Source organism: Carassius auratus, unplaced genomic scaffold (assembly GCF_003368295.1).
Source record: "Carassius auratus strain Wakin unplaced genomic scaffold, ASM336829v1 scaf_tig00022010, whole genome shotgun sequence".
Classification (NCBI taxonomy): Eukaryota; Metazoa; Chordata; class Actinopteri; order Cypriniformes; family Cyprinidae; genus Carassius; species Carassius auratus.
Window position 1 is genome coordinate 1 of NW_020525150.1, and position 21,148 is coordinate 21,148.

The window sequence follows — 21,148 nt, forward strand, 5'->3', positions numbered from 1 at the left end:
TTGCTCCAACTTAAACACAGACATCATGAATTAAATACTTTTTACCACAGAAGATTACATGGTGAACTTGTTTCTCATGATTTCAGATTAGATCAGAACAGAGTGGAACAGCACACAAACTTTGATCTCAGAGAAAAATCGACTGAAGAGAGAGAGGAGTGGATTGGGGATATGACGCATATGCTTCACACCAAGCCAATGCAAGGAAATTAAAACCATATTTCCAGTGAATGAATAGACTGCAAAGACAGGCTGTAGAGTGAGGGATTAAAAAGAGAGAGGGGAAGACAGAGGCATATGAGAACAACAGCCACAAATAAATAAACCATATCATGTGATGCAAAGGTTTATTATTATTATTACATTTATTTTTTGTGTGGGTTTGTTCATTATAGATTTTCCACCATTGAGTAAGAAAACATATTTTCTTTTCATGGATTTATACCACTTTGTCTGCAGAATAGTATCCAACATAAATATCACTTAATTTTTTTTAAATGGGACACACACACACACACACACACACACATCTTTATGTAATATTATTCAGGTCTGGCTGAGTATGTATGCCCTACTAGGGCCATCTTGTGGCCATCTTAATTGAATTATTGGTTTGTATGCCTATACAGTAGTGGTCAAAATTATTAGGACATTAGTATTTTTCACAAGATAAAAATGCTTTTACGTCAGTCATTACTTTTTCTGTAGTGCCAGTGTCAGAAAATATCAGTTTACATTTCCAAACATTCATTTTGCATTAATTGTCATAATCAGTGAGATTTTTGTATGTTTAGGAATCAGACGACAGACAGTGGTGTGATCTCTTTCTGGAATAAACAGGAAGAATCAGAAAAAAAAAACTGAAACAGACTAAATCAAAAAGAACTGTGGCAATGTCAGCAAGACGCTTCATGAAAACAGAAATCTACAGTACCGTGCAAAGTTTTAGGCATTGATGTAAAAATGCTGTACTGAGGATGCTTTCAAAAATAATGTCATAAATAGATTTTCTTTATCAATTAACTTCTATTAACTAAATTAAATCAACATTTGGTGTGACCACCCTTTGCGTTTAAAGCAGCTTTTGTCCTAGGCTAGGTGCACTTGCACCTGAACTTCAGATAGCTTTGCAGGTAAGTAGATCTCTTGAAGCATCTTTGAGCGTTTGCCACAGTTCTCAGTTTGTTCTGTGTCTTCATGTCATTCCAAAAACACTGTGTGTGGAGCACTGGCTATTGTCAGACTCCTTGTGCAAACAAAAATCTCACTGAATTATTACAATTAATTGCAAATTGAATGTTCGGAAATGTAAAGTGATAGTTCCTTCTGACTCACTACAGCAAAATATAATTTTAATAATCAAATAATTTTGTCCATCACTGTCAAACTTAATAAGGATACATCATTTTTGACAGGAAGGAAAACGAGGCTGTAAAGGATAGAAGTATAGTGTATTCAATTAATTTACTGTTGTTTAACCTAATCAGAAAAGTATCAATGTAATCTGATTACGAGTATTTTAAAATGTAAACAATGCAATTACAAATACATAATTTTTGGAATCTGATTATTCTCTAACAAAGAACACTAACAAGAATCAACAACAGCTCACACTGCTGTTTTTTCAATAGTTCAATAGGATTTTAAATTAACTGGAAGACAGCATGTCCAGATTCACCATTTAGCACATTAGACCCCCGGCAATATATCAAGCAAACCACTAGATGTCACTAACACCTAATTATTGTTATGAGGCAGGAAACGCCAACCCGAGTTCGTTGGGGGGTTTGGACAGCAGATGGCGTTAACAGTAAAATTACTGGTCATATAATACTTTAACAAGAGTAAACTTTACATCCTGACTGTCAGTCAACTGCAAGGAAAAACAAATCTTTAAAAATTGCAATACTTATTCCTTTCACTGCTACCTTGAAAGCGCCCTGACAAATATGGACAGCAGGGTTCCTCAAATCTTGCCCTGGAGGGCCAATGCACTGCAGATATTAGCTCCAACCCTCATCAAACTAACCTACCTGTGTTTTTCTTGTGATCCTGAAGACATTGATTAGCGTGCTCAGGTGTGTTTGATTATGGTTAGATCTAAACTCTGTGGTAAAGTGGATTCTCGTGGGCTAGAATTGAGGATCTCTGCAGTGTGCAGTTTACAGCATGAGGAGCTGTCCAACCAGCTGTGGTGCTGTAATCTAATAAACTGATTTGTATACAGTACATACAATTTATGGAAGACATACAATTGTTGCTATTTTGTAAAATGCCTTTTCTCGTAAAATGATGCTACTCATTTCAGAAATACTCGTTTTTTTATACACTATAGCCCCTTAAAAAGCTTTTTATCAAACTAATTAAACGCATTTTAACCACGCATGATATAGTTAGGCCTACATAGCCGTTATTCCACTTGACATAACGCATTATGTGCGTATTTTTTTCTTTTCAGTTATTTTATTTCTCCCTTTCCATCGAATTGAAACCTTAAAAACATATTTTGAAATGTGGGCAATAGCCGTTGGAGAATAATACAACCTGTCAGGGGAAAAGATACACGGGGCGCTCTTTCTTTCGAAAATAAATAACGGCGATCAATATTTTCTCAGTGAGTGAGTCCTTACTGAGCAACACAAATAACAGTGGCGGGCATCTTCCTCGCAGTCAGCATATCTGTCGAGCTCGGTGACTTAAGGTTTGTGGTCCTAAGCAGTTACAGAAGCTCGCTCAATATTTGTAAGTTATAAAGCAAAGCACTGCCTGGCGTTATGGACATGACGTGTTAAATTAGCATAAAAGACCCAGCTGGTTGGGGAACCTCCTGAGGGGGTATCAAACAGTGCGTCACATCCTGGGAAAAAAAGAGGAGCGATTCCCATGGAATCAAGATGTAAGCGCATCTGCATTGGGTGGCATCAATTAGAAGACAGCTGAGGAGAAATGATGACATTGCGCTACAGGTGAATTCATCTATTCATGCTCTTTCAGGCTCCGTGCGTCCTGCTACAACAAAATTGGCGTCCTCACACGAATACGATGAAACAACACTGCCTGAAAGTAGTCACGAGAGAGGAAATGCACGCGCAACGAAGGACTGCAAGATAAAGCAGGAAAAGTTGTTCCGCGCGCCGAGACTTCACTATTCAAGAAGTGTTGGACAACCCAATGTGCGCAGACTTCCTGTGGGATAAAAACACAGTGTAGAAGAGAATTAAGGTATTTTCCTTGAACCGAACAACAAAGTGTGGAACATGGCTTCGGAGGAAACGGGTGGCATGGCGCAAACCGCCACCGTTAAACTATCAGAGATGGGGGAAAGAACTAAACAGTTAGGAACTGCGATCCAGGACCCCGAGCGACAAAGAAGGATTATTCTAGTCATTGTATGTGTGGCACTTCTTCTAGACAATATGCTTTACATGGTCATCGTGCCAATTGTGCCCGATTATTTAGCGCGCTTAGAGAGCGAGTCAGAGCAGGTGCGTGTAACTGCTAATTCTTCAACCAACAGAACGCAAAACGAGAACTTTGATGTACAGATCGGCGTGCTTTTTGCCTCAAAAGCCATTGTGCAGCTTATTGTCAATCCTTTGACAGGAACTTTCATAGACCGTGTCGGCTATGACATCCCTCTTTTCATTGGACTCAGTATCATGTTTGTCTCGACATGCATTTTTGCCTTCGCCGACAACTACACGACTCTGTTCGTCGCGCGCAGTCTGCAAGGGCTCGGCTCGGCGTTCGCAGACACTTCTGGGATTGCAATGATCGCAGACAAGTTCACAGAGGAGTCAGAGAGAAGTCGCGCGCTGGGCATTGCCCTCGCGTTCATCTCGTTCGGAAGCCTGGCGGCGCCCCCGTTCGGAGGGGTACTGTACGAGTTCGCGGGCAAACGCGTGCCGTTCTTCGTGCTTGCCTCTATATGTTTGGCAGATGGTATACTATGCTTGACTGTCCTCAAGCCCTTTTCCAGTAGGACAAGAGAGAATATGCCTGTTGGCACCCCAATTTACAAACTAATGATTGATCCTTACATAGCAGTTGTGGCAGGAGCTTTGACCACATGTAACATCCCACTTGCTTTCCTGGAGCCCACCATCGCTAACTGGATGGAGGAGACCATGGATTCATCTGAGTGGGAGATTGGGCTCACCTGGCTACCGGCATTTTTTCCTCACGTATTAGGTGTTTACATGACTGTAAAGCTGGCAGCCCAGTACCCACACTTGCAGTGGTTTTATGGGGCGCTTGGCATGGTTATCATTGGTGCCAGTTCTTGTATTGTACCGGCCTGCAAAAGCTTTGAGCAGCTGATAATCCCCCTGTGTGGCATTTGTTTCGGTATTGCACTGGTAGACACAGCTTTATTACCCACACTTGCTTTTCTCGTAGACGTCCGCCACGTGTCTGTATACGGCGGTGTATACGCTATTGCAGACATCTCCTACTGTGTTGCCTACGCGCTGGGTCCCATCGTGGCCGGTAAAATAGTGCACGATCTCGGTTTTGTGCAGCTTAATCTGGGCATGGGTCTGGCGAACGTACTTTACGCACCAGCCCTGCTTCTGCTGCGCAACGTGAGTTTAATGAAACCATCTCACTCTGAGAGAAACATGTTACTGGAGGACGGAGCCACAGGTCTCTACGACACTATCAGAATGGAGGAACGCCAAAGAAAGAAGCACGGCTACAGTTCATCCGGTAACTGTGTGCCCATCGACGAGAACGGGACATTTGCTGGACAATCAAAGTCATTTTCTGAAGAACATACGTCTGAGCCAGACTACATATAGTCTGAGTCGTCCAAGTTCATCTGTTACAATCATGTTAGAACCTCTGCTGAATATAAATGTTTTTTTTTTCTTTTGCATTCAGTCATTTACATGTTAATCATTGTTCGTAATAAAACCATTGGTGAACGGCATACAAGGATTCAATCTATTTACTGAAATGATGAGCTCAATATTTTTTTTTCTCCAATAGAAGAAACGTAAAAAATAATAAAAATAATTTCAATGTGTAGTATTCCGCTGTATTAAGTTGTATTCAGGGATATAAATATGGTGCAAACATATTAAATATGAAGATGCGTGTGTACGTATTAAATGTCACCTGACACCTTCAAATAAAAAAATGATGGAACTTGTGTGAATCCTGCCTTTTCAGTGTCTGTTTCAAGCATTAAATGTTTAGGATGTATTTCTGGAATGCATTACTGTATATTACGGAATATAATGGTGTCCATATGTGCATATATAATGTACATAATTAAAAGAAAATCTGTGAAACGCAGTGTTGTGCGCTCCTTATGTGACTTACTGTAAATGCATCACACTGAAAATGTAATTAATTTCGTTCTGGATGCCATTTTTCTAATAAATGACAATGCGTAATTATTGATATTTATAAAATAGAAATTAATGTTTCATAAAGCAGTAATGTGGTATCATATGCAAAATGTTTGCGCTTATTTAGTTTCAGCTCAGTGAAACGCATCAAAGAGCCAAAAAAAAAAAAAAAAACGAAAAAGACATTAGATTATCCATAAAAAGAAATAACCCTGCATAAACAGAAGGCTTGCATCGTTTTAAATACAATCTATATACATATTTATAAATATAAATGAAACACACTCAGATGAAATTATTGTGCAACAGGGGTTCTCCCGGTGGGTAGAAAATATATATCATATATAATGAAAAGGGAAAAAACTTTTCTTTCCACTATGAAAAAAAAAGTATAAATACAAAGCGATTAACCAAAATAGGGTTAGTTTCTGGTGAAAAAAAAATATACACGAGGCTTTTCGCAAAACAGAAGTAAATCGAGGCTATTTATTTAAAATAAGAAAAACAATTGCTTAAGTGCAAGAGGGTCTAAAATATACCTCTCCGCATTTCGTTTTAATTAAATTATCGAGCGCGTTTGTGCACGGACATTTTTTCTTCTCCGAGATTTGGAAGGGTGCTCATAAATTTTGTTCAAGGTCTTTTCTTAAAATATGAGGTGGGCTGGTAAATGTGGCATCAAGCGAATGGAGTTTAGTGGGTGGAGTCTGAGAAAGGTACCGCTTCTTCAGCATCTTTCCTAAGGAGCATCCTAAGAAGCTCCTGACTTGCAATGAATGGGACGCAAGTATGCCGCCTGAAACAAGTTAAGGCACACCATTAACGACACTTCCCTCTTAATAAAAATAAGACGGGACTATGAGTCTGGATAAATACTTAAGAGACATCGCAGGACTAAACAAAGAGTGTGACATTTTGGTGAGTATCTTCTTAAATAAGGACTACATGAAACTAAAATTATATTATATAATAGACCTTGTACTCAATTTAAATTCAAGAGGAAAAATCTACATTAGATGTCAATATTAGACATAGAGATAATTACAGGTTGGTCATAGCTTTGTCTGATGTGGCTGATGAAAAGAAAATCCAGATAGCACAGTCTTTTGAAAGTTTATGGCTAATTATATTTACAAAATAAAATTGTTGAAAACTTTTTGCAATGCAAGCTTTCCTTCATACCTGTATGTCTGTTCCAAAGGGAACTAGAAAACTAATCAGTGGATTTCCATCTTTCTTAACTGAACCTCTTCAACTCTGAGGATGCCGGTTTTGAAAAGGGAACAAGCAAGAGACATGGGAGATCCAAGCGTAAGCAAAATACTATTTTATTTGTATGTAAAAATTTTAACTGATGTGGCTTAACTAAAAAGTAGTAGATTTCAAACATTATCTTCCAACTGATTACAAACATTGTTAACAATTATGATAATACAGTGCTGCATTCAAAACATATATGATCTTGTTTTATGCCATTATAACAGAGGTGATCATGTTTAGACAAGACACTCATTAGCTTAAGAACAAATACCATAAGATCAAGGAAACAAATGCTACATAAGTAGAATCTGCCTGACGCTGAAAGTTAATCGCAGTAAAGCTCTGATCATGATCTCGATTAAGTGCCTCCCAAAGCTCCCAGTGCCACCCTTAAAACAAACACTGGACATGTACCTGAAGTGCATGGGTCACCTCATACCTGAAGAGCAGTTCAAAAAGACAAAGGCGATTGTAGAGAAATTTGGAGCACCTGGCGGGATGGGAGAATTTCTTCAGAAAAAGTTACTGGAGAGAAGCAAACATACAGTCAATTGGGTAAGGACTGCATTAATTGCTAAGAAAAAAAGTGTCTTTCTGTATGCTACTTTGCGTTTAATGTGCAGGGGCATTCTGATAAATATTGTTTTAATTTAAAATTAGTTATTTGCTCATATTCTGTCTCTTTTTGAACATTGTCCAAGGTGTATGACTACTGGCTTGAAGACATGTATTTGAGCAACAGATTAGCACTACCTGTCAATTCCAGTCCTGTGATGGTCTTTTCCAAGCAGAACTTCAGGAGTCAAAGTGACACCCTCAGGTACGGGACTACAGTGCTCTGCTGTATCCACTACTGTGGATACAGCAGAGACAATTATTACTTTTATAAACTGAGACGACAATGATCCCTGCATGTCTTCATTAATATAAATTTGTTTAAATGGAAATGCAGAGGTCTACATATTGTTAAGGATACTGTATATGCATTAGGATTATGCAAAGCTATCAGGTTTGTAAACTGCATGATTTCATCCACCGTGTAGCTCCATATGGCAATATAATTGAGGGGCACATTGTGAATGAGAACTTGATTTCTCATTCTAGAAAGTTTAATCTACAGATTAGTACATGTGTAGACAAAGTCTCCCTCCCATCATTAGTTGATGTCGATTTCAGTCCTAAAATGGAAACAATGCATCATATGATGGACATTACCATTTTAGGCTTAACATAGAATAGGTTATGTTTCTCATAAAATATTTCTAAATGTTGTATTAAAGGATGTAATAATCCCAAATATCAGCCTTGCATTCCATTGCATATAAAATAAATCCAATTAATTTCTTAATAGACCTAATTTGATTAAGTGCTATTCTAAAAACTTCTTGCATTGCTGACTGTGAATGTGTTTTGATATAATAATATATATATATATATATATATATATATATATTAGGGGTGTAACGATACGCGTATTCGTATTGAACCGTTCGGTACGACGCTTTCGGTTCGGTACGCGGTACGCATTATGCATACCGAACGGTTCGTTGGACTAATTAATTATATTTGAAAAAAAAAAAAAGAGAAATATAATGATATGCGTTCAACAAGGTAGCCCAATAACCCAAACGACGTAACAGGCAACGCCCCTGACACTCCCGAAGAAGAAAAAAACACCAACTTATGTTTATGTTATGTTATGACTCAGTCAGGCGCTCGCTCACTCAGTACGCGCTGAAGGCTCGTTGCAAAATGGCCAATGCGTTTAACAGACTAGAAAAAGAAGATGACTCTCAAACATATTGTTTGAGATGCATGATTCCATCTATGAGCTGCTCGATCAGAGTGACATGAGAGCCCCTCCTTAGAACATTATTTGTAAATCCATGTTATGGTAAGTGTGCACGTGAAGTCTTTGCACACTTTCTGAAATCCACACTGTGGTAAGTTTGCACACTACACTAGTGCTCTGCATTCTTTCTAAAATCCTATATAGTGAGGGCTTCGCGCGGTTGCTTCATTGCTTTAAAAAAAAAAACACCAGCGTGAATACTTGAAACATGTCAACTCATTTACGCTGACATCACCTTATTGTGTCAGTATCTGGGAAAAGACGAAAAAAAGGAGAAACATGCACGCAACAAACTATGCCTGCAGCATTTAGACACCAGTATTATAGCTTACAGGGAATCCAAAGTGCACCCAAACACCAGACCTGTTGGATATTTTAGGATCTTATATTTCTGGACTGTTAAATGCATTAGACATTTTGCAATGAGCCTTCAGCGCGTGCTGAGTGAGCGAGCGCCTTAGGGTCCGTTCACATATCGCTCCTAAAAACGCGTGGAAAACGCTAAGCGCGTCTTTCTCCTCCTTTCCAAAGCGCTCGGGCAGAAGCGCTCATGAGGCGTCTGTCTTTGCTAAGCAACAATGACGTGCTCTCTCCATGAGACGCGGAAATTTCAGCGAAGGATAAATGGATTTGCAGCTCTAAAAATCGCTTGCAGTAGCTCTGCTGCTAAATTTATTTCAAAATTGCAATCCATATACAACTATGATCAGCTGTTCCTTCATCTTGGCTGAGTTTTCAACGTTGTTATGGGAAAGGATGAAGCTGATTGGTTAGTTCTTGTCACATGACCCGCGGTGCGCTTGCGGCATTCTGAAAAGTTGAGATGTTTTTGCATTTTGCTGTATCTAAAACGTATCGAACCGAACCGAACCGAACCGTGACATCAGTGTATCGTATCGAACCGAACCGTGAATTTTGTGAACCGTTACACCCCTAATATATATATATATATATATATATATATATATATATATATATATATATATATACTTCTATGCATTTTTTTCCCTCTCCAGATTTGCTGCCAATCTAATTTCTGGCATATTAGAGTATAAATCTCTTATAGATGGGTATGTTATAGTCCTTGTTTTTAACAAATCAAAGTCTTAAAACTTTACTAATAATGTATTGTTTAGTTTTTTAAATATGGATATGTGCTGCTTGTTGCAGAAATGTCCTCCCTGTAGAGTATGGTCGTGGGCAGCAGGCCGGAACACAACTGTGTATGGATCAGTACATCAAGGTCTTCGCCTCCTACCGTCTGCCAGGGCCAAAAATGGACACTTTAGTGGCTCAGAAGAGCACAGTTATGCCCGAGCCTCAACATATGATAGTGGCTTGTAAAAATCAAGTAGGTATTACCAAGTAGTGAAACTAACAACTATATCTGATGCTTTTATGTCGTTATGCTTGTTCTTTATATTTATGTAAATAAATTGTCTCAAAAAGTCACAAGCAAGCAGTAAAGACAAAGACTTGATGCGTTTTCTGCCATACCATGCTGTATATGTTTGCAGTTTTTTGTTCTCGACGTGGTGATAAACTTTCGTCGATTGAATGAAAAAGACCTTTACACTCAGCTGGAGCGAATCAGAGAGATGTCAGACACTGAAGAAGAGCGTCTGCCTCCGATCGGTCTGCTCACATCAGATGGCAGAACACAGTGGGCCGAGGCTCGCAGTGTGCTGATCAAAGGTCAGACATCATTTATCTTCAACTATACAAGCTGTATTTGCTACTGGGCCTGCAATTTGACATCAAAATATTAAGAAACTAAACAACTTGACTTTATTTGGAAAAGCAACTCTCACATAGCTATAAATTCCCCTGATATATCAAAAAGCTCTGCACAGGTTAATGGAATTCACACACTTGGAATGTAATACTTCTCAATCGGGTGCAGATTCTACCAACAGGGACTCTCTAGACATGATTGAGCGCTGTCTGTGTCTGGTGTGTTTGGACGAGCCGTCTGGCACTGAACTGAATGATACCAACTGATGCTCCACGGAGGGGGCACAGACAAAAATGGGGGCAATCGTTGGTATGACAAGCCCATGCAGGTAAAGAGAAAAAGAACAAAGATGAATTCAAATTTCATTGATCATATGAGCAAGAATATGAGCTGTAAAATGAAACTTGCGTAATGATTTCAGTTTGTAATAGGTGCAGATGGATGCTGTGGCGTTATATGTGAACACGCACCTTTCGAGGGAATAGTGCTTGTGCAATGTACAGAATATCTACTGAAATACATGTAAGCCAAATTAATATTTCATTTACAGGATTAAGTTTTTAAGTAACTCTTGATTACCCAGAGTGCACTGTTGGCCTGGCAAATTCAAAGAATACATTAACTTCTGAAAGAATCTCTCTCTCTCTCTCTCTCTCTCTCTCTGTCTCTCTCTCTCTCTCTCTCTCTCTCTCTCTCTCTCTCTCTCTCTCTCTCTCTCTCTATATATATATATATATATATATATATATATATATATATATATAACTCTAATGAGATGACTTGAGATATATACCCACAGCCTGAGTATAGCAACTAAGCTAGAAGATGCAATGTGATGGACTGTAAGACTGTTTCTCTCACAGGAAAGGAAGCCCTTCTAAGCTGGTGAGGGCAGCCAGCATAAGTGAGCTTCCTGCCCCCAGTCGACTGCGCTGGAAATGCTCGCCAGATATCCAGACGTTTCTCACAGCCTCAGCAGAACAACTACAGAGGTATGTCAACATACAGGTGATACAACAGGCTAGTAAGTTCAGATTCCATTCTGATATAGCATGTCATTTATTACACTAAAGTTAGCCAATCCTATTAAAGCCTAGCTTAGAAGACATGAAAGGTAAATATTAAATTATTGATATAAATAATACAATTTGATAAATAGCGTAAAATAAAATACGTTATTTAGTATCTTTTGGTTTCTTACATGCAGTACTGTTAAAAAGTTAGAAATGTCAGTAAGATTTTACTTTGAAAGATATTAGTAATTTAATTCCAGATGCACAGAACTGGGAAAAAGTGACAGAAAATAATAAAAGTTTTAGAGAAAGCCATTTATAAATGTTATACAGAAGATTTCTATCTTAAATGCTGTAAATTAAGGAATGCCCAAATTTTTCACAGTTTCCACAAAAATGAAAAAAGAATTATTTCTGAAGGATCATGTGACACTGAAGACTGGAATAATGGCTGCTGAAAATTCAGCTTTGCAATCACAGGAATAAACAACATTTTAAAATCTATTAGAATAGAAAACAGTTCTATTAAATTGCAATAATATTTTTACAATATTACAGTTTTTACTGTGATTTTGATTAAATAAACAGCCTCAGTGAGCATAAGATACTTTCAAAAATATTTAGAAAATAGTACTGACCCCAGACTTTAGTGGGTTAATTCCCACAGGCTTGTGGAAAATCTGGACATGAATGTCAGCAAATTCACTGGTTATGGCAAAGAGTTCATCAAGAAACAGGAAATGAGCCCTGATGCTTATGTTCAAGTTGCCCTCCAGTTAACATTTTACAGGTCAGTCTTCTCTTTAATTTAAGATGACTTAGTACTATAGAGTGAAGTTTTTATGCCTGAAACAGTTTTTTTTTTCCTTTTGCACTCAGATGTCATGGATGTCTAGTACCAACCTATGAAAGTGCATCAATACGCCGCTTCCATGAAGGACGAGTTGACAACATTCGCTCCTCCACACCTGAGGCCTTAGCATTTGTGAAAGCTATGGCAAATAGCTCCAAAACCACTGTATGTAGTTGTCTGTTTTCATTTTACTCTACACAAACTGTCCTGAATTATGCAATGTCAGCTCATCCGTAGTGATTGCTGTGTGTATTGTCAAAACAGGAGTACCTTAGTAATGACCTCTGTCTTTATTAATTTAGGGTGTTGAGAAAATGAAGTTGCTTTGGACTGCCATTGAAGCCCAAACCAAATATACAATTCTAGTAAGTGAAACAGACAACTGAACTACAATTACACAATCTGTCAGTTACAATCATGTTTGACCGTTATTTTCAAACTGTGATTTTCATACGATCCACTCTTCAATAAAATATTGTTTTTCCACTTTTTGGAAAAAGGCAATCAATGGGATGGCAATAGACAATCACTTGCTGGGGCTGCGAGAGATTGCCAAGGAGCTGAAACTAGAAAAGCCAGAGCTGTTTTGTGATCCCACCTATGCCACCAGCATTCACTACATTCTCTCTACAAGCCAGGTTCACTTCAAAGCCTAATTGAAATCATGAAAGATAGACCTGAAATGGATTTGTTATTCATTGTGTGCATTCATCTTTATTTGAATATAATATTTAGAAACTTTTTTAGAACTAGATCACCAATATTTTTGTTTTAAAAAATGCTTGTCTTTGCATAGGTTCCTACCACTGAAGAGATGTTCTGCTGCTATGGTCCTGTTGTCCCTAATGGCTACGGAGCCTGCTACAATCCTCAGATGGACCACATCATCTTCTGTGTGTCAAGCTTCTGTGACAGTGCCGAGACCAGCTCAGATTTGTTTATGAAGACTCTTGAGGGGTGCCTGAAGGAAATGCAAGATCTATGCATAAAATGCAACACTGAAGCTAAACCAGCTGACTCTATGAAAAGGATGAACAGACCTACCAAGGTAATGAAGAATGGAAGCAAGTCATAGCAAGAAGCTACATCGTTTGAATAATATGGAAGATGCAGAAACCACAGAGACTGTACAAAGATGGACGGGAGAAAATAAGAGACTGAAAAACAAAGCAAGGCCAACAATTTTTTTTTTTTTTTTTGTACATTATTTGGTGTATGAGAGTATTTGCAAATTAAACGGGAGTAGATGAAGCTCAGCAGATATACAGTAAATTACACTATGTTTCCAAGAATCCGACCCAGCTTTTCACTCTGCCTAAGAGTAAATTATAGTTGTCACTGTCAAAGACAGCATTAAAAGGATAGTTCACCCAAAAACAAAAATCTGTACTCATTTACTTACCGTCAACTGTATGAAAAATTATTTTGAGGGCCGCCTTGATAATTGGAAATTATCCAAGTAATTGTTTAAGTTGATGGAAAAAAAGGACATTCTCAAATATGCTGCCTTTGAAATACTGTATATGAAGAGTTCAGATGCAAAAACCTCTAAATGCCATCTGAAATTTTCATCTAAAATTAGGAATTTTTTCAGGCTCCTATATTTATGTTCAGTTATTTCACTTTAATAGCCTGGAAAAGGACCTGCACATTGCCATTAAAGTAAAATGACTCAACCTAAGCATAGGAGCTTGATAAAAATCCTAATTTTAGATGAAAATTTCAGATGGCATTTAGAGGTTTTTGCATCTGAACTCTTCATATCCAGCTGCTTGATATGATAACCTATAGCTATTTACAATCTATACCAGATTTTTGTGGTCATGTCAGAGTCAAAATACATTACTCTGAATGCAACCCTGTGGAACCGGACCAAAAGCTGCTATTTAACTTTAACTCTTTGTGAGCCTCATCTTTTGCATTTTAAAGTTAATTTCATGTATTTTTATGCATATATATATATATATATATATATATATATATATATATATATATATATATATATATATATATATATATATATATATATATATATATATATATAGCAAAGTCTATTTTAGGTCCGCAGCATAAAAACAAAATTATAATTTATACTGTATGGTATTTTAGCTTTAAAGTTTGCTGTTTTGTGTGTTTTATAAATATAATTTTCACATATTCTGAAATGCACAGTCTGAGGTCCTAAAAAAAAGCCAGTTTGTACATAAATGTTTAAAGAATATGAGCCATTGCGAATGCTGAAAGAACATTTTGTTTCCATTCTGTAGGTTGTCTTGACTTTCAATGCAATAATAGTAACAGGAACTATGAAATGTATAATGCACTAGCAGATTATGAACTATGGAGCCAAGATGAATAGTTTAATTACATTTGCAAACTATACGTTTTTTTTTTTTTTAGTGCAATCCTTGTTGTGTATGTGAAAACATTATTACATTACTGTAAGTCTGAAAATGACATTGACATGTGTTGCACACCAGGTCTACAATATATCTTAACAAAAAGAACAATACTTGATGTCTGTCTAATGTACACAGACAAAGACTGAGTTAGAATATGTTTTATATAGTGAATATGCATTGAACACGGTTTTTTAAATGTGTGTAGATCAAAAAACGAAAACAATGATGCCTTGAGAAATTAGAATCCAGGGCAGTGAAATTATAGCCTTTACCCAAGTATTAGTAATAGAATATGTTTGTTGTTTATCATGACATCATGTTAAGAATGAGAATGGGCAAATCTGAAAATACATATGAAAATAATGATGTAACAGAATGTATTTTGTTCAACTGTAGTGGAGTGCTTAAACTGTGATGTTATTTAACTCTGGGATATTTATTTTTCAAAAAGAGTTTTCAAAATATAAATGGTCTATTTATCGCTGTATCTTAAAGATGCCATAAAAATTACTAAGCAAAACCAACGATGTGTGCTCTTAGTATTTACCATCAACTATGAAATATGTGTATTCTGGCTCCGATTTTTTTGTTACTACACCACAGTACAAATAATATTCTACATTTCACATAACATTAATTAATGCCGACTGCAATGATTTAGGCCAAATACGTTAACATCTGTACAGCAAGTGCTTTTATTCACAGCAATCTATAACTTTTTTGAATTTTGAGAAAGCACATCAAGCTCCAAGAACAAACCTAAAAATAACTTATAGTACAATGAAGAAGTACCAGATTATTATTATTATTATTTATATTTTTATTTTTTTGGAAGAACATTCCAATAATAATTGCGAGTTTTCAGATGAAAGCTAAACTGGACTAATTTTAAAGTTACATTTTTGAGAAAGGTAAAGCATTTAACATATTGATTTTATAGATAATTTCGCTTGAACGGTTTACAAGGTAATCCTTGAAAATTAGATATTAGGTTCGTCTTTTTGTAAATTTTTGACCCAGTTACCTTACCCTTTCGTAGAAACAATACATGTTGTAATTCGGTGAGAATAATCAAAGACGACGGCCATCAGTGTGTCGTCGAGAATACAGCAGAAGTCATTGTGAATGGAGAGTGTGTCTACATGTGCAACATTACTGACCTTGAGTTTGGTCAATTGCATCAGCATTTGGAAACCTCTGCTTCCTGGATGATAAGAGATGTGATGCTCATGAATTTCCGGTCCAAATTCTCTTTGCTCATAGTGGGTGATGGAGTACTTGATCCTGCTCATACAGTACATATACAGCAAATACAGTACGTCAGGAAATTATCATATTGCACAGAATATATAGGCCTGCTACATAATGCAGTACTTGTAAGAGTTGTAAGGTACAGATAGTACACTATTCTAAACATAGACAAGGTCTTAATATCCAGTGCGCATACTAACTAGACAACATTAATGGTCACTAATGTGTCTTGCTTTATAGGAAGGCTGTCTGTGGAGAGCTCTTATGTGCATAGGTATATGAAAAATTATATAACCAAGCAAACATCCATCATTTGTCAGTAACAGTTTGTTGCATTAGTGCTGAGAAACATATATCATTTATCAAAATCTATCACAGTTAATTAAATTTATGATCATTTTTCCCTCTATGAGCAATGCCTTGTCTATAATATACTACAACCAAATCTAATATATAATTTTTTTTACCCTTTTAAACAGTTACATTAAATTCACTATAGCAAGTGCCAACAGCAAATTTCCGAGGAAAATCCACTTAGCTGGATTATAGTTGCTAGTTATAGTTGTTTAGTCCATCTTGAGTGACAATACAGATTTAACTATGTATAAGCAGCCATAAAATTATCATTAAAGATGATCATGTACAAGTTTTAGTGTTGCTAAATTCCCTTATACAAGCAGTTACACAGAAAGATATTGCATCAGATACTTGTACTTGGTGGTTTAAGTAATTGTTTTGTAACTTATTTTATTTCTTTCCCAGAGTGTAGAGCATTTCGAAGTTATCATAGACATGTTGACATGTTGACATGAAATGTTTTGATTCCCACAAGTCCTGAATGCCACAAGAACCCTAAATTGTAAAAAGGAAGCATATTTTGTGGAAGCTACAGAGAATATCACCACTGCCATGGAGAATATTGTTACTTGTCTACATGCCATCTGTTTGATGTCTCAGGATGAAGCCAAGTGTGACAGTTATGGTAGACAAATAAAAAAAAATAAGAATACCAATTACTTCAGACAGATAAGGGATTTCTGGGGTAAATCTATTTATGAGCTAAACAAATTTCTATCTGCTGTCTTGTGCTCAAATGAATTTATAATTTCCACAACTAATAAAATAGCATCAAAAACTCCTGGCCTTGAAAGCCTCAAGGTTAAATACAAGGACCTCTTCAGGTCAGCTGGATGAGTGAATTTGTTTCTTGTGGCAGGGGCTGCAGCAGAGTCACTGCCAATGTACCTAATATTGAATGTGATAGTTTTTAAGTTTGGTGAACATGTGCATTTCAATAAAGTAGAATGTCATGGAAAATTTCATTTATTTCAGTAAATCCACTCATATTGTGAAACTTGTGGAATAAATAAATTCAATGCACACAGACTGAAGTAGTTTTAGTCTTTGGTTCTTTTAACTGTGGTGATTTAGGCTCACATTTAACAAAAACCCACTAATTCACTCTCAACAAATTAGAATACTTCATAAGACCAATAAAAAAAAAACTATTTAAGTGAATTGTTGGCCTTCTGGAAAGTATGTTAATTTACTGTGCATGTACTCAATACTTGGTAGGGGCTCATTTTGCTTTACTCACTGCCTCAATTCGGTGTGGCATGGAGGTGATCAGTTTGTGGCAATGCTGAGGGGGTATGGAAGCCCAGGTTTCTTTCACTGTGGCCTTCAGCTCATCTGTATTTTTGGTCTTTTGTTTCCCATTTTTCTCTTGACAATACCCCATAAATTCTCTATGGGATTCAGGTCTGGTGAATTTGCTGGCCAAGCACACCAACACCATGGTAATTTAACCAACTTTTGGTGCTTTTAGCAGTGTGGGCAGGTGCTAAATCCTGCTGGAAAATGAAATCAGCATCTTCAAAAAGCTGGTCAGCAGAAGGAAGCATGAAGTGCTCCAAAATTTCTTGGTAAATGGGTGCAGTGACTTTGGTTTTTAAAAAACACAATGGACCAACACCAGCAGATGACATTGCACCCCAAATCATCACAGACTGTGGAAACTTATCAATGGACTTAAAGCAACTTGGGCTACGAGCTTCTCCACCCTTCTCCAGACTTTAGGACCTTGGTTTCCAAATAAAATGAAAAAAACTTGCTCTCATCTGAAAAGAGGACTTTGGACCACTGGGCAACAGTCCAGTTCTCCTTAACCTCTCCTTAACCCAGGTAAGATGCCTCTGACGTTGTCTGTGGTTCAGTTAATTCACACGTCTCTTGATGCCTTGACCCCATCCTCAGTCCATTCTCACTCAAATTCTTGAATTGATTTTGCTTGACAATTCTCTTAAGGCTGCGGTTCTCTCGGTTGGTTGTGCATCTTTTTCTTACACACTTTTTCCTTCCACTCAACTCTCTGTTAACATGCTTGGATACAGCACTCTGTGAACAGCCAGCTTCTTTGGCAATGAATGTTTGTGGCTTCCCCTCCTTGTGAAGGGGGTCAATGATTGTCTTCTGGACAACTGTCAGATCAGCAGTCTATCCCATAATAGTGTAGCCTATTGAACCAAACTGAGAGACCATTTTGAAGGCTCAGGAAACCTTTTCAGATGTAAAGTGAAAGTGAAAGTCATTACATTTGCCAAGTATGTTTACCCATACTCGGAATTGGGTATGGAGGGTGGAAGAGAGCACTGTTCATTCACTCCCTCCCACCTACAACTCCTGCCAGCACCGAGACTCAAACCGGCAACCTTCTGGTAACTAGTCCAAATCTCTAACCATTCCAGGTGTTTTGAGTTGATTATCTGATTGGCATGTCACCATATTCTAATTTGTTGAGGTTATTGTTAAATGTGAGCCAAAATCATTACAATTAAAATAACCAAAGACTTAAACTCTTTCAGTCTGTGTGCATTGAATTTATTTAAAGGAGGGGGGGGGGGGTGCTATTTCATGCATACTGAGTTTTTTTACACTGTTAAAGAGTTGGATTCCCATGCTAAACATGGACAAAGTTTCAAAAATTAAGTTGTACGTTTGAAGGAGTATTTTTGTTCCCAAAATACTCCTTCTGGTTTGTCACAAGTTTCGGAAAGTTTTTTTCGAGTATAGCTCTGTGTGACGTTAGATGGAGCGGAATTTCCTTATATGGGTGCTAAGGGCGCGTCTGCCGGAAGAGCGCGCGCTCCCATATAGCGAGGCTGAGCAGCACAGACATTTCACTGATCAGAGCGATTCACTGATCAGAGCGAGAGCGTCGCAAAAAGTCACAAAAGAAGTGTGTTTTTGGTTGCCAGGGCAAGACAACCCTGCACAGATTACCAAAAAACAAACAGCATTAAGGGACCAGTGGATGGAGTTTATTTTTACAGAGCATCAACGGAGTTGTGCAAGTGTTATTGTTTGTTCCCTGCATTTCGAAGATGCTTGTTTTACAAGGCCCAGTTTGACGACGGATTTGCGTATCGTTTATTTCTTAAGGATGATGCAATCCCAAGGAAAAAGGGTCACGATCCTGTGTTGGAACCGCAGGCGGTGAGTAAAACTGCTTCAAATATCTCTGCCTCCTTGTTAGTGCGTCCCCTTCCTTGAAAAGTTGAAAATTGCTTAGGTCATCCAAGATGTAGATGAGTTTGTTTCTTCAATGAAACAGATTTGGAGAAATTTTGCATTACATTACTGTGAATGGGTGCCATCAAAATGAGAGTTCAAACACCTAACAGTAATTGTCCCAACTCCGCTGAAGCAAAAATCTGTGTTGGTAACAAACTCTGAGAGCTACCAAACAAATGTCATTGTGTTATTATAATGGCACTGCAGAGGATCCATTGGTGAGCAAGTGATATAATGCTAAATTTCTCTAAATCTGTTCTTCAAATTTTCACTTTTGGATGAATTTTTGGATGGATGACACTCATCTGGAATTATTCTTAGGAATTTTGTCCCTGCAACATAGATTAGATATGGCCACATTCTATCCCCAAAAGCAGGATACACATAATTCTAAAGTCTTCCAGAATTTTGTACCTGTGATCATCTCCTCGAAACTGGAGCATGCCTCGGCCAGCCTCAGTAAAGACTTTGGTGTGAAAATTATCAGCTGAATAAGAATATGAAAATGTGTTCAGTCAAATAAACTGTTTTTGATTTCTAGTTGCATTTAGGCACTTTAAAACACCAATCTAAGAAAATAGTAATAAAAACACAGCTGTGAAACCAACCAAAACAGTAAATTAAGAAAACAAACAATGTCATCCCCAGATGCTCACAGTATAATTTGCTCAGAAAGAGATTTTCTCATGCTCCACAAACCTCCACAACAGGGAATCACTTTAAACAATTGCAGTGGCAGAGAAGCAAATGAGTGCTGGGATATATGTCAAACTTTCCCATAAAATCTAAGTTAAAACTTAAGTTAATAAAGTTCATAAAACTACCATCACAGCAGCTGTGACATTTAACTTAAGTCTAAATATAACATTTCTCTTTGTATAATTTCTCTCAATTTGTACATTTGTGTCTGTGTGTGGGTTTGTGTGTGTGTGTGTGTGTGTATACATGTATGTATATATATATATATATATATATATATATATATATATATATATATATATATATATATATATATATATATATACACACACACACACACACACACACATACAACATTCATTAAAAAGATTAGGCTGAAAGAAAAGTTTAGTCTCACTGGCTTTCCAAATGGTAATCAAATTAACTTTCTAAGCACATGGAAGTAGTTGGCAGGTGTTGAACAACTGACCATGAACCAATTACACTCATAGAGCTGCTGGACCTCAAAGTCTCCAGTGAATTCCTTAAATGAGATAAATAAACCACAGCTCATTAAAAATATCAAGTTAGAAAAACTCATTATGTGTCAAAGTAAAAACTTTCTTCCTTAAAAAAAAAACGAATATATACATTATGTATCAATAGATTTTCAAATATTTAATGATTCATTCATTATTATATAAGTCCATGAGTCCATGATAACACAAAGATTAGATTTTTATATTTTCACAAAAGACTTCCGTTGCATAAAGAGAACATTCATGAATTTATTTAACTTCTGATTGTTTTTGTCAATAACCTGTTTAACGATTGCGTTTTGTAAATACTGATCAGGATTATAATTAGTACCCTTCTTGTCACTTCTTTACCCATGATGCCCTGCTACTGTAACTGACATACTGCTAAACTAAAAAGGAAAGCAGTTTTAACAATAACTATATTAAGCATCAAACTAATTGGCAATCAGTGAAGTGTGTACATTTCAATCTACCTGTAGCCATTCAGCATGAGGAATGGTAAGAAGGGCCACTTAGCAATCAGGGTCATCCTTGCTCATCTGCTGGAAGCTCTCAGGCCATGCTGACGAGTGCTCCGGGCCCTGCTCATTAGTGCAAACACACCAAAACTAACAAGTGTAGGTCTATCAAATGCCACA

The 21,148-nt window shown here is 37.2% G+C and overlaps 1 protein-coding gene and 1 pseudogene across 1 annotated transcript; both read left to right on the forward strand.

Moving 5' to 3' along the window:
* The first annotated feature begins 2,669 nt into the window (after positions 1-2,669).
* On the forward strand, positions 2,670-5,267 carry LOC113077232 (probable vesicular acetylcholine transporter-A). Its single transcript, XM_026249676.1, has one exon. The coding sequence runs from the start codon at positions 3,258-3,260 to the stop codon at positions 4,797-4,799; it is 1,542 nt and encodes a 513-aa protein (XP_026105461.1). The 5' UTR covers positions 2,670-3,257; the 3' UTR covers positions 4,800-5,267.
* Positions 5,268-6,123: 856 nt separating this feature from the next.
* Positions 6,124-13,563, forward strand: LOC113077231 (choline O-acetyltransferase-like; annotated as a pseudogene).
* Positions 13,564-21,148: the final 7,585 nt, after the last annotated feature.

Bases quoted from the DNA above. Each gene is read 5' to 3' on its own strand.
- LOC113077232 (XM_026249676.1), top strand. From the start codon at position 3,258: ATGGCTTCGGAGGAAACGGGTGGCATGGCGCAAACCGCCACCGTTAAA.